Raw genomic sequence first — 14469 nt, 5'->3', positions numbered from 1 at the left:
GATGGGTATCTTCCTTCTCAACATCTACAGGAATTTTATCATATCTCTCGATTCTTTCCCCTACCTAGAATGTATCGGGCTGGATCTGCTTATCCATGGTCTAAGGAGGTATCTGACATGGGTGTAGAGTCTGTAAAGTTGGATTCCTCCACATGGTATTCAGCAAGCAACTTGGCATGCATCAATCAAGTTGCGACTGCTTCAGGATTCCACTATGGGGCATAGAGCCTGTAAGGTGGCTCTTTTCTGCTGTTTCGGTACAATTATAACATGAAATGGTGAGATCTAACGGGTGTAGAGTCTGTAAGTTAGATTCCTGCAATCTTAGAACCTTTCACTGTTTTATTCTCGAAGCAGGATCAACCAGATTTTTTTCTTGCAACATGTCTTCCACTGTTCCATCAATGTTTATACATTACCTTCTAGAATAGTGTATCGCAAACTGTGTGCCGTAGCACATCAGTGTGCCTCCTGAGATTTCAGGTGGCGAGGAGGAAAGTTGTCCACGCCGGCTGACTACCTACATCGGTGTTTCTCAACATGCGGTACATGTGCCATAGGGGGTATGCGAGCTGCTCGTTGGGGGTATGCGGCCTGGCTGCCAAATCCCGCCCGTCTATAGAGGCGGCCACCACGCTGCTACCATTACACGGGATTTCACGATCCTGCCCCAATCTCTGCTTCGCCATGCTGCCCCTCCCCGAAGCTGACAGTGTGACAACCTTGGAGACACACACTCTCTTTTGATCTTCAGCCTTCGGCAGCTCTCTTTGTGGTGGGTGGTGCACATAAGTGGCTGACCCAGAAGCCTTCTCTCTGACATCAGAATTGATGGAGGGAAGCTTGTAGTTCAGAGTGTAGGTAGCTGCTTGCTCATTCCATTTCTGCTGGGGACTGAGGACCAAAAGAGCAGTGCAGTTCAACAAGTAAGGGGGACAAATACTGGAAGGCAGGGAGGGGGAGAAGGATGAGATTGTTTATTGCGTTTTGATATGGTGGTGGAGAGGGAATAATAATAATTTATTTTTTTGTATAACGCCGTACCAGTAGTTCTGGGCAGTTCACAGCAAGAGAAATTGAGACATTTCAGTAAAAAAAATACAATACAGAAAACCGTATTATTACTTTAAATACAACAGAGGGGATACAAGGTGGGGGAATATTGGACATAGCGATGGAGGGAGAGATGTGGCATGATGCTGGAGAGGGGTGATAGGAATGGGCAGTGGTGAAAAATGCTGCACATGATTAGGGGGATGAGAGAGGGAGAAATGTTGGATGTGGCAGTAGAGGGGTAGGAGAGATGCATCCTTGATGTTTAATTAGCATTCCCCCCTTTTTTTTTTTAATAAGGAGTTTCAATGGATCATTTTGTGCTAAAAGATCCTCTGCTGCTGGAGAAGGATCTCAAGAGTAATGAGCAACTTGGTCAGATGAGCCATCTTCATCCAGAACAACAAAAAGCTGTGATCAAGAGCACTTAAATGTGTCACTGCCACCAAAAAGAGAAAACATGATGAAATGAATTTATTATATGGATTTGCCTAAAACCAGAGCATTTCCTCCATTACCTCTGTGTGTGATATGTGGTGAAACATTATCGAACCATTCAATGAAGCCTCCTTTGTTGAAGAGACACCTCTCTACTAAACATCCTGACGTAAAGAATAAATCAGTCCATTTCTTTAAGAGAAAATGAGAAAGCATGTGCAGAAAAAGGAATACCCACAGGTAAGAAAAATGGCTCTTACAGAACTTCTCCCTTTTACTTCTACATACTTACGTGAAACAAGCTTCTTTCATTTAACAGCTCTCAAATCTAAAATAAGAAACTGCTTGTGTCCAGAAAGAGACCTGATTGTGGGAATCAGTACATTGAAACCAAGATTCAAAATCAAGATTCAAAATGCTTATTTCATCCAAACAAGCCAAGGTTTCCCATTAAAATTGTAAGAACAAATGTGGACCTACAGTCATAGAGAATTTGCCCATAGTGACTGACCAAGTTATCTTTTATTTCTCTGGGAAAATGAAAAAAGGAATTTGACTAGTCACTATAATCAGTAAGAACATACCAGCTGACAAGAGGCCAAACAGTTTACTTTATGGGAGTGAAACATAACTGCTTTTGATATGTAGTTTAATTTTGTGATTACCATTCTGTATTATTAATAAGGATTTTGTGGTTACCATTCTGTATTAATAAGGTTATACAGTATTGTTTGTATATTAAAAATAAATAGAAGTTTATAAGAAACCAAGACCTTGGCTCAGATTGCTTGTTTATAAAAATAAATAGAAGAAATTAGTACTATTATTATGGGGGTGCAGTCAAGGGCGGAGCTTGGACGGGGGTACTCAGTTGGTATTTGTTAGGATTAGGGGGTACTTGGCTTGAAAAGGTTGAGAAACACTGGTCTACAGAACATGCCTCATTGCGAGAGGCATGTCCTGTAGGAAGTCAGCCGATGCCGATGACTCTCCTCCTGGCTAGCATCTCTCCTCCTCTCCCCACACCTCCAAGATCTCTCCACTGAAGTGGGTCGGGCCAAATGGCCCCCCACACACTTCCGGATGCCGCCAGCCAGAAAGTTTGCAAGACACTGTTCTAGAAGACATCCATTTACTTTGTCCTTTCCCCTACACCTGTTACTGAACATTCACCACACCACTTTTACTCCATCTTTTTTTTGATTCCAAAAGCCCATAGATTTGGGAGTGGCTGTAGGGGAGGAGGCGGCGGCAACTACATTTAATTTTTTTATTTTTTTTTTTTAGAATGTGACTTTCTCTTCACTTAATCATTATGCCTCCAGATCATCCTCCAAGAGAGTCTCTTTTCAAGGCGTCATCTCTTCTTCATCAGGAGATGGTATCTTCTCTTCTCCTCAAAGAAAAGTTTCACCTCTGCAGAGGAACCGGATTTTTTTACTTCCAGTATTTCCTCACCCCAAAAGGGAAAGGGGGTCTACGGCCAATTTTAGACCTCGGGGGCCTGAACAAATTTCCACTGGGGAAAAGTTTAATTTGTTGCCTCTGATAACTTTATATTTCCTCTTAGATCACAACAACTGGCTATGCACTGTAGATCTGAAAATAAGTTTCTTCTCATATTCCAGTGCATCCAACCTTCTCAAAATTACTCAGATTTCAGATAACACAGCATCATTATCAACAGAGTCCTGCCTTTTGGCCTTGCATCCTCTTCCAGAGTATTCATCAAGTGGCAGCAGGGTCTCCAGATTTTCTCTGGATGATTGGCTCATCTATGATTCAACCTTGCAGTGGGTTCTGGCTGTGACTTAGTTCACAATTCTCTTCTTTCAGCAGTTAGGATTCAAAATCATTTTTCCCAAATCCCAATTTCAACTATCTCAATCTGCGATTTATTAGAGCTCTGCTACACACCATTTATCTCAGTGTTTCTCCCTCAGCAAAGACAACAAAATTTGATTCAGCTTTGCGATCAGACTTATCTTCTCTCATCAATCTTGGCCAGACATCTGATGGTACTCCTTGGAAACGTTGCTTCCATGGTGCATGTTACTCCATTTAAGAGCCTTCCTTTCAAGATTTCTCAATAGTCTCTTGCATGTTAATGGTCTCAAGCTCTTGACTCTGTCGCAACACATTATACTTTGACAATCTCTGCAGTGGTGGATGAACCCTTCCTTGCTTAAATCTTTTGGAACTCAGAGCGATCTACGATGCTTTCAAAATATTTCAGCACATTGTGATAAATTACCTCCACGAACGTTCAGGTTGCAATATATTACATAAACAAGCAAGGAGGCACGGTTTCTCTCCTTCTTTGTCAAGAGGCCCAGAAGACTTGGAACTGGGCAATTGCTCACGATATATTTTTGAAAGCACTATGCATTCAATAGAAACAGCATTCTCTCACAGACGGATTCAGCAGGTTTCTTCAGCCATACGACTGGACGCTCAACTATGCAGTTCTGCATCACTTATTCTCTCTTTGGGGGACTCCTCAGATAGACCTGTTTGCGTCCACTCACAATCACAAGTTGCCTCAATTTTGTTCCAGGCGGTATTCTCCCCAATGCCTGGATCCGGATGTGTTTCTTCTGGATTGGACAAATAGTTTCTTTATGTGTTTCCTCCAATCTCTTTAATCTTCGAGACAGGAATCGGCCACCATGATTCTGATGGCCCCTCGGTGGCCCAGGCATCCTTGGTTCTCCCTTCTACTTCAGCTCAGTATCATGGAACCAATGCCTCTTCAGACTTTTCCATCTCTTCTAATGCAGAGTCATGGATATCTTCTGCATCTCAATCTACAGGCTTTACGCCTGACAGCTTGGTACCTCTCGGGTTGACATGGATTGAGGTTCATCTTTCTCATCCTGTCAAACTTACCTTAGAACAAATCAAACCCAAAAAACAAGGAAAAAGAAAGTAGGATCCAAAAGTATTCCTCCTATAACCAACAGTGATGCACTGGGAGGTCAATACAAAGAATAAATATCAAAAAATTAACAAAATTAGTGCACTATTTGCATAAAAATGCTAATTAATTAAATATAGTGGTGGGTCCTCAGTTTACACAGCTCTCAATCAGGACCAGCCTGTAATAAAGAATTGAGAATGTATAACCCAACAGGGTTTTCACAGTTGTAACATCCCTGGACCCACTGTGAATTTTGTGAAAATGTGCAAAAACACAAAATATAGTATTCATCAATTGTGAACTCTCCAGTGTATCATGTGCAAAAAGGTTTTGCTACAAAATCCTAATGGTAAGAACAACATACAAATTGTCCTCTTACAGGTTGTTAAATCAATGTGAGAAAAATAAGTTAGTCCAGCTTTATAAAGAGCAATAAAGTACTTATCTCAAAATTGCGGACAGTCCCATTTATCCTGCATCAATATGTCCATTCCTATAAGATTGAAAAGCTCAACGGGGCTCCATTTCGAAGGATTACGCCCTCCTTCATCTGGAGCTGAAGTATAGACTTCTCTGATTCAAGGTAGAACTGCAATACAGCGCGTTGATTTCCAAAAAAGATGGTGCTTCAGCATGGAGTAACCCAGCAGATCAAATAACAATGGAATCATGTGAAAAACGTCAAACCAGCTGACTACTGGCCAATCATTTGGCCAGAAAAACAAAGCAAGTAAAGCTCAAAATTTAAACTCGGATAGTAGAATGCCACTCAATACTGTCAATCAACCCCAATGGGGTGACTGCCTGTAAATAAAAAATCCAAAATTGTTCACGTAATGCAAGGCATTGTAATCTGTTGCCTCTATAATCTTATGGAATTTGTTCAATGACTAAACCATTTAAGGTCAGTAAAAGCATGTTGTTGTGCCTTACAGTGAAGGACCATTGGAGAAGTGAGAGATCCCATGTTTATTCGGCTCTTATGCTCTATTAAGCGAGTCCGGACTGCCCAAATTGTACGCCCTACATAAATTAGGGCGCACGGACAAATTATCACATATACTACCCACCTATAAGGTGTAAGTTTTTTGGGTGGTAGGATTAGTTCAAGTTGAACCCGCTATAGTTAAAGCACACATCTCACAACTGTCATGCTGTATGGGAGCCACTCACAATGTTACCCAAACCTCAGGTACGAAAAGTTGAACGTACCAGGTGGTCCCTCAAAGGTCTAGTATAGGCTATACAAGGCAAATCCTGGAAAATTGGAATCAATTGCACCAAAAAACTTACACCTTACAGGCTATAACCAATTGCAAGTCCAGTTGGGTAGTATATGTGATAATTTGTCCGTGCGCCTTAATTTATGTAGGGCGCACAATTTGGGCAGTCCGGACTCGCTTAATAGAGCATAAGAGCTGAATAAACACGGGATCTCTCACTTTTAGACTTATCTAAGAAGCATCAGGAAAGCCATCTATTCAGCAGTGTTACCAGCAAAAATGGACACGGTTTTCCACTTGGTGTACTTTTCATTGTCATGATGCTATATCCACCTCTATATCTGCAGCATTGGATTTTTTCTACATTTATCCAATTTAGGCCTCAAGACCACTTTGATTCGCGTTCATCTCAGTGCTATCAATGCTTTTCACAGCTGATGGTAAACCTCTAACTGCTCATCATGTTGTGTCCAGATTCATTAACAGACCTTTTCAAGGTCAAACCACCTCCAGTAGTTTGGGCTCTCAGTTTTGTTCTCTCTAGACTTATGAAGTCTTCTTTTGAACTAATGTCTTCAGCTTATCTAAAATATGTCACTTGGACAGTGTTTTTTTCTCTTCTCTCTTACCTCTATTCAAAGAATAAGTGAACTTCAAGCACTGGTGGCTGATCCACCATTCACAGTGTTTCATCATGACAAAGTTGTGCTTCGCACACATCCAAAGTAGTCATGGAATATAATCTAAATTGATCTCCTGTACTTCTAGTGTTCTTTCCTAAGCCTCATTCTCATTCTGAAGAAACAGCTCTTCATACTCTCAACTCAAATGAGCCTTGGCTTCCTACCACAGAGAATTCAGCCATATAGAGCATCTCCTCAACTTTTCGTCTCCTTTGATCCTAATAAGTTGGGATGTCCTGTAGGTGGCAAGTCAAATGCACGCAAGACAAACGCGCGAAGACAAGTGAGCGCAAGACATTTGATCGCGACGACAATTGAGCCCAACGACAATTGCACACAATGATAATTGCGCGCAAGACAATTGAGCGGAAGGACAAATTAGTGCAACGACAATCATGTGCACGTTCACATTACTATGGTTACGTTAGCTCCTTTTTTACGTGCTCAGAACAGCCCGCCCTCCCTTTGCTAGCATCTTTATGATTGGTTACATTTGCTCCTTTTATACTTGCTCAGAACAGTCCACCTTCCTTTCGCTGCCTGACTTTGTCCGTTATAGGTCTTGCTCTATAACAGGTATTTCTCTTGCGCAGATTTTACTTGCCTTTGGTGAGAGCGACACTACTAGAGGAATAGACACTGCAGGCATAGGAACAAGGCACTAGGGGCATCAAAACACAATATGTAAAGCACAATATGTCTTGCACCCATTGAACTATGAACCCACTATTTACCTTACAATACAACATCCTGCGCGCTATTGTCTGTTGACGGGATAAAAGCGCGCAGGTCAAACTATGAACCAGTTGTAACGGGACAAAATGCGTGGGTCATACGCGCGCCAACATTGTGTTCCCGCTGCCATTATTATTGAAAACTGAACTGTTCTTCAGATGTCTTACGCTCACTTCTCTTGTACTCACTTGTCTGCGCGCAGATGTCTTGGCTCACTTGTCTTGCACTCACTTGTCTTCACACTCATTTGTCTGCTCCCATTTGTCCGCGCACTTATGTCTTGGCGCTGTTATCTTGCACTCACTTGTCTTTGCGCTCATATGTCTTGCGCACATCTATGAACCCATCCTGTATCCAAGAGAACTATATCTACATGGTTAGCGGTTTGTATCGCTTTCGCTTATGCTCAGGGCTGGGCTGCAACTGGGAGTTACTTCACAGCCCACAAAGTCCAAGCTATGGCAGCTTCACTTGCTTTCCTATGTTCAATTTTTATTGTTGAAATCTGTATAGCTTCTACTTGGTCCTCAGTTCATTTATCACATCTCACTACTGTCTGGAATTTAGGCAGTCTTTTAAAATTTATTTTCTTAATGGCCAACACGCCCCCCATCCCATTCTAGTATGCTAGGGAGTCCCACATATGAGAATATGCTGCCTACTTGTCCTTGGATAGAGCACAGTTACTTACTGTAACAGGTGTTATCCAGGGACAGTAGGCAGATATTCTCACAACTCACCCACCTCCCCTGGTTGGCTTCTTAGATTGCTTATGGAACTGAGGAGCCGCGAGCCTGCATCAGGCGGGAAGGCACTCGCGCATGCGTGTTGCAGACAGTTCGCAAACTTTCTTAAGTTCTTAAACTGGCGATGCACTTTTAAAGCTGTCCATACCAGGGCTCTGTGGATGTCGCCCACATGTGAGAATATCTGCCTGCTGTCCCTGGATAACATCCAGTACAGTAAGTAACTATGCTTTTTGTCTTATGTTGCTTGCTTTAAGCTCTGGAACAACCTTACCTTCCCTCTTCGGAACCTGAGCTCTCTCCAACTCTTCCACAAACATCTGAAAACTTGGCTATTCTCAAAAATGTAATACTTACTCCATCTCCGACATACTAAGCCCTCTAAATATTCTTCTTACTTTATCCTTTAACCTTCATTGGAGTTCCTTTCTCTCCCAACTCCTGTAAACCGTGCCGAGCTCTACGATTGTGGAGAGGATGCGGTATACAAACCTAAGGTGGTTATTTGTATGGATATGTTATCACACTTATTATAAGTTTAAAAATGAATAAAGATTTTTTTAAAAAATCCCTAAGGTTTAGTTTAGTTTTGTATGCTTTCAATAAAAGACAATTTTATTAAAAAAAACTTGGTTCTCAGCTAAGGTAATTGGCAATAATTATTTCTTAAGTAATAATAACCAGTAAGTTATGTACTGTAATGGTACAATAGTAAAGGCCACTTAATCCCCACTGCTTATGCCAGTGTCAAGAAAAGTGGAAACTTCGGTTATACAGTTACACTTCTATTAATATTTTTATTATGAAAGCCTGTGTGGTTAGTGAAAAAATTCTTAGCAATGATTCTTCTTCAGCACTAGAACATAGATTACAGCTAAGCTTTAAGTCGCAGCTGACATTACAGGATATTCAGAAGGTACCTGCTTTGACATATTCCTCTGGCTGACCCTATAAACTTTTCTATTTGCCATGAAAATTCAATGTGTGTGTAGAATTTATATTGTACTAATTAAGAACTTTTGTAGTTTATACCTTTTGAAAACACGCAGGGAAATAGCCTTTTTAGATGCATTAACATTGGTAATACTACAGTTCTGATTTTTTTGTGCAAATGTTTCTTTTCCAGGTGGTGTCAATAAACCGAGCTCTGGTGGAACGAGGTTTTGCTCAGTGGATAGACAACTACTAGTCACTTTCTGTTCCAGGCAGCCATTTTCTAAAAACTGAATCTTAATTGCACTCTGGTAAAATTAGGCTTGGCATCGAGTGGAAAGTGTCTGAATTTTTTTGTGTACATCAGCAAAACATTTGTGTCCACTGAAAGACATCTGTCCTTTGTCTGCCATATCTGCATCCATTTTAGTAAATACCTCATCCCTATCAAATACAGGGAATATATAAAAAGCCATAAGATACAGCTTTAAAAAATTGCTTAATCCCCAGGATCTATAGGAATGGACAAGTGGATTTCTGACAAATGAACATATTGTATCAAAACTCCTGAAATTCTTTACTTATTTAAAATATTCACAGGCCCTATATCAGTGGTTATTCTTGATTTGATCTGAGGTAACAAACCAATGTAGGAAAAGCTGATTGGAATATAAATACATGCAGTTGGTTTCTGTAAAAGCTTACACTTATAAAATTGATGTGTACAAACAGCACTTTGATCTTTTATGCACATAGAAAGTTGAGTATATAGCTATTATGGCACTTACTGTGACAGAATTGTCCTTTTTTTTTTTTTTTTTTTTTTCTTCTTCCACCTATGGAGTAAAAATTTCATGTCTGAAAGTGCTGAATGCTAGAGGAATAACCACTTTACTGTAACATGTCTATTGGTAGAAGCCTTAGATGCCAAGCCTATTTGTAATCTGATTATTTTATATTCATGCAGGACTGTGTAAATATAACAAATAATCACTGTAATATTTTGTATAATGAAACAATGGAGGAATTCAAAGGGAACGTCAATATTCACACCAAATGTCCTCTTTATATAGAAGTGGTTTGAAGTGAGTTGTTTGCTAAACTGCAGACTACAATATAGGTTCTATGCTTCGCTGTGTACAGTTGCAGGGATTTCCTCCCCAATTAAATTTGCAGTATAGTATGAAGAATTGTGATCCATGAATTCTTTGCTACTTTTTCTGTACAGATTGTAAAAAAAAAAAAAATAGAAATTAATATTGCAGTGGTGTTTTTGATTAAATTTAAAAAAATGGTTTTCGTCTTTTTACATTTTGGTATCAGATTTTTAAAGCATTCAGGTAATTTAATATATTGTGGATTACCCTTGTTTGCATGTCCCTGAGACTGTGAAAATGTATTTTGTTAATACAGTTCTTAGCTTCCTGTTGGGGCAAAGCAGGCTGTGAAATGGATTCTGGTTTATAAGCAATAAACTAGTGCAGGTAACCCTTGAAGATAGATGAGGATAATAATGGCTGATGATTTGGGTGCTTAAAGTTTAATATTCTGTGCTACAGTGATTTTTCTGCACGTAATTATGTGCGTACAAAAAATGGGATATTAATCTGAAATGTGTCTGTAGTATAATTGGCTGTAGATTTAGAGAATGAATTGTACTGGCCATGTTGAGAAATTTGATGGTAATAAAATACAATTGTGGAAGCATTTACATAGTTGTTATGCTATACATGAACAGGTGATCCTTTAGATAATAAGGGATGCTTTTGCATAGACCACCTGAACTTGGGAATGAGGTCAGTTTGGAGACTCTAATTTCACAGTGAGTACATCCAGATTTTGCAAAGTTTCTTTTTCTTGTGTATGTTCAGTTTCCAGAATTTTACCACATTTTTTAGGGACGGGGATTCATAGCCATAAAAGGAGGCATATGTTCCCAGTTCTTGCAACCTGCACAGAAAAGAATAATGAATGGGAAGACAATGCAGCTAGTGGAGACATTGTGTTCTCTTGCAGTCTTGTATTAAATCTGTGTTCCTTATGAAGTTTTAGCGCCTCTGATTAAATTGTTGAGCACCACTGAAGCCTTAGCTGGCCAGCTCAGGGTTTACTTACATAAACAAAACATCTCAGTTTTGAGCAGAGGACTGTCTCTTTTTGGCTTTTTGACTGATATTGAGAACCTTTACAGTATATGGGGGGAGAGAGATGTTGACAGCCTGACACCTAACCCCATTGCAAGCTGTGAATATACTACCATCACGACTAAAGCAGAAGGATTAAATTTCTGTGTGTGGAAAAAATAAAGCATTGTGGTCATGTATTTTCATTAGATGGGCTCCACTAAAAGTTCCTTAAATTTGGTTAATAATCATGAATGGATTGGTGGCAGTTTATAACCTTTTGACCAGTAGACTCCATATAAATAAAAAACATTTCTGTGATGCATTTAAATCCCACACCGTAGTTTTTGCACTCCAGCCTATATTTTTATGGGGGTCCTCTCCCTCCATCACTATGTCCAACATTCCTCCCCTTGCATCCCCTTCAATCTGTCTCTCTGTTCCCTATCCACCATTTCTCCCTCTTCTCCTTCTATTCCCCATACATCTCTACCTCACCCCTCACTCTCTATGCCCAATTATCCTCTTTCTTCCTTTCCCCATGTGCACCATCTCTTTCCCTCTCCCTCACCCAACAATTCTCACTGTCTATTCCCTCCCTCCTATGTCCCATGTTCATGCCCCATCCCTTCCTTCTGTATCCTGAGTTTATGCCTCCTTCCCTGCCTTCCAGCTTATGTCCCAAAATCGTGCCCTTCCCATCCTCCCCCACCTCTTTGTCCCAGATCATGTCTCCTCTCTCTCTTATTTGCTCGAGCCAAATTTGCTTCCTTCACGCCCATCCAGCTGGGCTGCTGCTTCTGCCTTCAGCGGCACTTGTTGCAGAGACACACAAGCAATGGTTCACATGCTGTACATGACTGACCCACAAGCCTTCCCTCTGATGAAGAGAAGGTTTACTGGTCAGCTGCGTCCTTCCAACAAGTACCGCTGAAGGCAGGAAGGAGGTAACTGGGATCCCTGCTGACCTGGAAGGCTTTCCTCCGACCTCAGCTCTGACAGAGGGAAGCCTTCTGGGTTAGCTTTGGTGGAGGGGGATGGCAGGAAGGAGGATCCCCACCGGCGGCTTCAACGGAGGGGAGTGGACAGGAAGGAGGGATCCCCATCGGCGGTGGCTTCCTTGGAGGGGACAGGCAGGTAATATCCTTGGTGGCTGCGGCCAGTGCTGCATACCCCTAACAAGCGGCTCGCGGGCCCCTAAGGGTATGCGTACTGCATATTGAGAAACACTGCATAGCACATATCTCAAAAGGGGATGTAGCATTGGGAGGAGCCTGGGTGTGTCCAAGGTATTCAGAACATTTTCACACATAGTTGCAGAACACTAGGTAAGTGTGCCTGACTTGGGCACCTATATTTACATTAGGCTTCAGCGCATTTGGTGCACATAGTTAGGCACAAGATCCACGCTTAAACACTATTCTGATAAGGGTGTATGTCATTGACAGAATAGCGCTTAGTGCCTACTATTTTTGTGGTGCCTAACTGTGAGCACTGTTTATAGAATCCAGTCCTTAGTGTTTAGAGCTTAATTATAATACTTATGGTCTTAAAATTCCTATAATTTAAAGAAGTAACTCATCTCTTGGTGTGAAAAACATGCACTCTGTCAAAGGACAGATCAAACAAATTATACAGACCCTTTGTACATGACAATTATATTTTTATATATATCTCTGTATACATGTACAGTATATATAATGCCTCAAAAGTGGATAAGTTAGGCCTTGTTCATAATTAAGCCCTGCTTTTTTAGAGTTGCAGAAATAGGCAAGGGGAAGATTCTTGGTATTCATAAGTGATATTTTTAACTCTGTTTTCCTGACTAGATAGGCCATTAGACTTAGAATAATACTTTCTGTTACGTCCCTTCTGGATTCTATATGCTAGGTGTTCAATCCCAACCCGCAATCCAGGAGTTGCAGAAATCCACAAACTTTTCTGAGCACATGCTCCATCTTCTTAGCCTGAGAGCTAACAAACATATCCAGTTACAATTTCTGCAAGCAATCATGCAAAATATTTTTGCAGCTGCTTCTTTTCTTATTTTTTTAAAATTTTTCTCAGTGGCTTCAATGCCTTGAGACCCCTTCCAGGTGGCCCCTATTGGAAGAAAGAATGTAGTCCCACGATGCCAGACTGCTGCTTTACAGAGGAGCTCTGGTGGATCTGTGGAGACAGCCTGCTTTGTGCCACCATTTCTAGACTCAGGGTCCCTTCCCCTGGGAGTCTGCTTGCCAATGACCTTGTCACAGGTTTCAAATGCAGGCTGTGTGCGTTGGGAGTGAAACCCACCCAGGTTTCAAGGTGCTGGCTATCTTTCTCACCCCCGACTACATGGATGAGATCGTAGTCGGCAGGCTGGCTGGCAATCCAAAGATTTAAAGTCTAGATCCATTGGAGATGTTTCTGATGCAGAAAATCCTTTTCCACCACTCTAGTGCTGTTTATAGCTGCTGACAGTCTTGACACTGCATAACTGTGAGTAAACCTCCATTATCTCCTATGGGAACTTTGGGGGTGGCTTGTAGAACAATTTTAAAGTCATTTTTCACATTTTGAGGGTAGGGTTCAGGTCCCCCACCTTCCCAGACCCCAAATCGCTATTTTTATTTTTGGTTTTTGTTTATTTTTGCCGTTTTTGTTGCAAATTTGTGACGGCAGCCATCTTGGATTTTAAAATCAATCTTTTTTTCTAACTTTTATTTCTGCCTCAAAACGTCTTGATTTAACACAAAATCATTTGGGATGGACTCCCCAGCCTCTAATCTGTTGAATGTGGACTTGGCATCAGATCAGCGATTGCATACCGCGTGCCATTGCACGCTGGGGGAGGAGGCGGGAACTTCAGACTGAGTATTCTTGCCTCCTCTGAGTAATCTTGGGCTGGGGAGCTGGCCTGGGTCTGTGCCTTCTGAAGAAAATCTCGCCCATAGGCCATCCTGGAGTCTGGTGCAAAATGCCTGCATTCTGAGTCTGGGGATTCTTTTGGCACAGCACATGTACTGCCATGGTTGTGGAGTGGGCATTTTCACCAGATTTTATGTGGCTTCTCTGAAAGGCATATTCCTCAGACCCTGCTGGCAGCCGGCAGGCGCGTCAGAGCTTTTTCATTCTGTTGCACCTGTGGTGAAGCTTCCTGTTTGGGAGCCCTCACGTCTGGCTATTCCAGACCTCAATTGCAGTAGTTGCCCTGCAGATATTATGATTCTTCTGTCTCCTGCCACTGTCTTTATTTTGGATCTGGCTGATGCCTTTTCTGAGACTGGTCTTGGCCACCCGGAGCATCCGGATTTGGGTGCTGACCCTTCTTTGCAGATTTTTAAGCAAGATTCTGTCCACCTTTTTACAGATGATCTGAAAGATCTCCATTTGTATTCTCCACCTTTCATTTCTCAGGCTTTGGTCCTGGACCGTCACTCCTTAGTCTGGTTTCAGAACAGTGTGATACCCCGGAAAACTCTACACTTATATCACCTAGATTCTGATTTTCGGCAGCTTTGAGCAGTCTGAGGTAGTGGCCACTTCCTTTGTGGCACGTGCCTGTATCCTCTGTGGAGGTGCATGGCTGTCCTCCGCTGGTGATGGTTTGTGTGGATTAGGTGCCTGGTGCCC

At 41.6% G+C, this 14469-nt stretch overlaps 1 protein-coding gene across 4 annotated transcripts in view; it reads left to right on the top strand.

Annotated features, from left to right (window-relative positions):
- AKAP1 (A-kinase anchoring protein 1) overlaps positions 1–10025 on the top strand; it is a 192839-nt gene extending 182814 nt beyond the window's left edge. For 3 of the 4 annotated variants that reach the window (XM_033921572.1, XM_033921574.1, XM_033921573.1), the window contains exon 11: positions 8925–10025. In XM_033921572.1, the coding sequence (XP_033777463.1) occupies positions 8925–8987 (63 nt within the window). In that variant the 3' untranslated portion in view covers positions 8988–10025. Of the gene's footprint in view, positions 1–1353; positions 1732–8924 lie in introns of all 4 variants that reach the window. The other variant, XR_004537072.1, reaches the window with a different exon arrangement.
- The last annotated feature ends 4444 nt before the right edge of the window (positions 10026–14469 follow it).

This window comes from Geotrypetes seraphini, chromosome 15 (assembly GCF_902459505.1).
Source record: "Geotrypetes seraphini chromosome 15, aGeoSer1.1, whole genome shotgun sequence".
In the NCBI taxonomy this organism is placed as follows: domain Eukaryota; kingdom Metazoa; phylum Chordata; class Amphibia; order Gymnophiona; family Dermophiidae; genus Geotrypetes; species Geotrypetes seraphini.
This window is presented reverse-complemented; position numbering and strand designations above follow the sequence as displayed.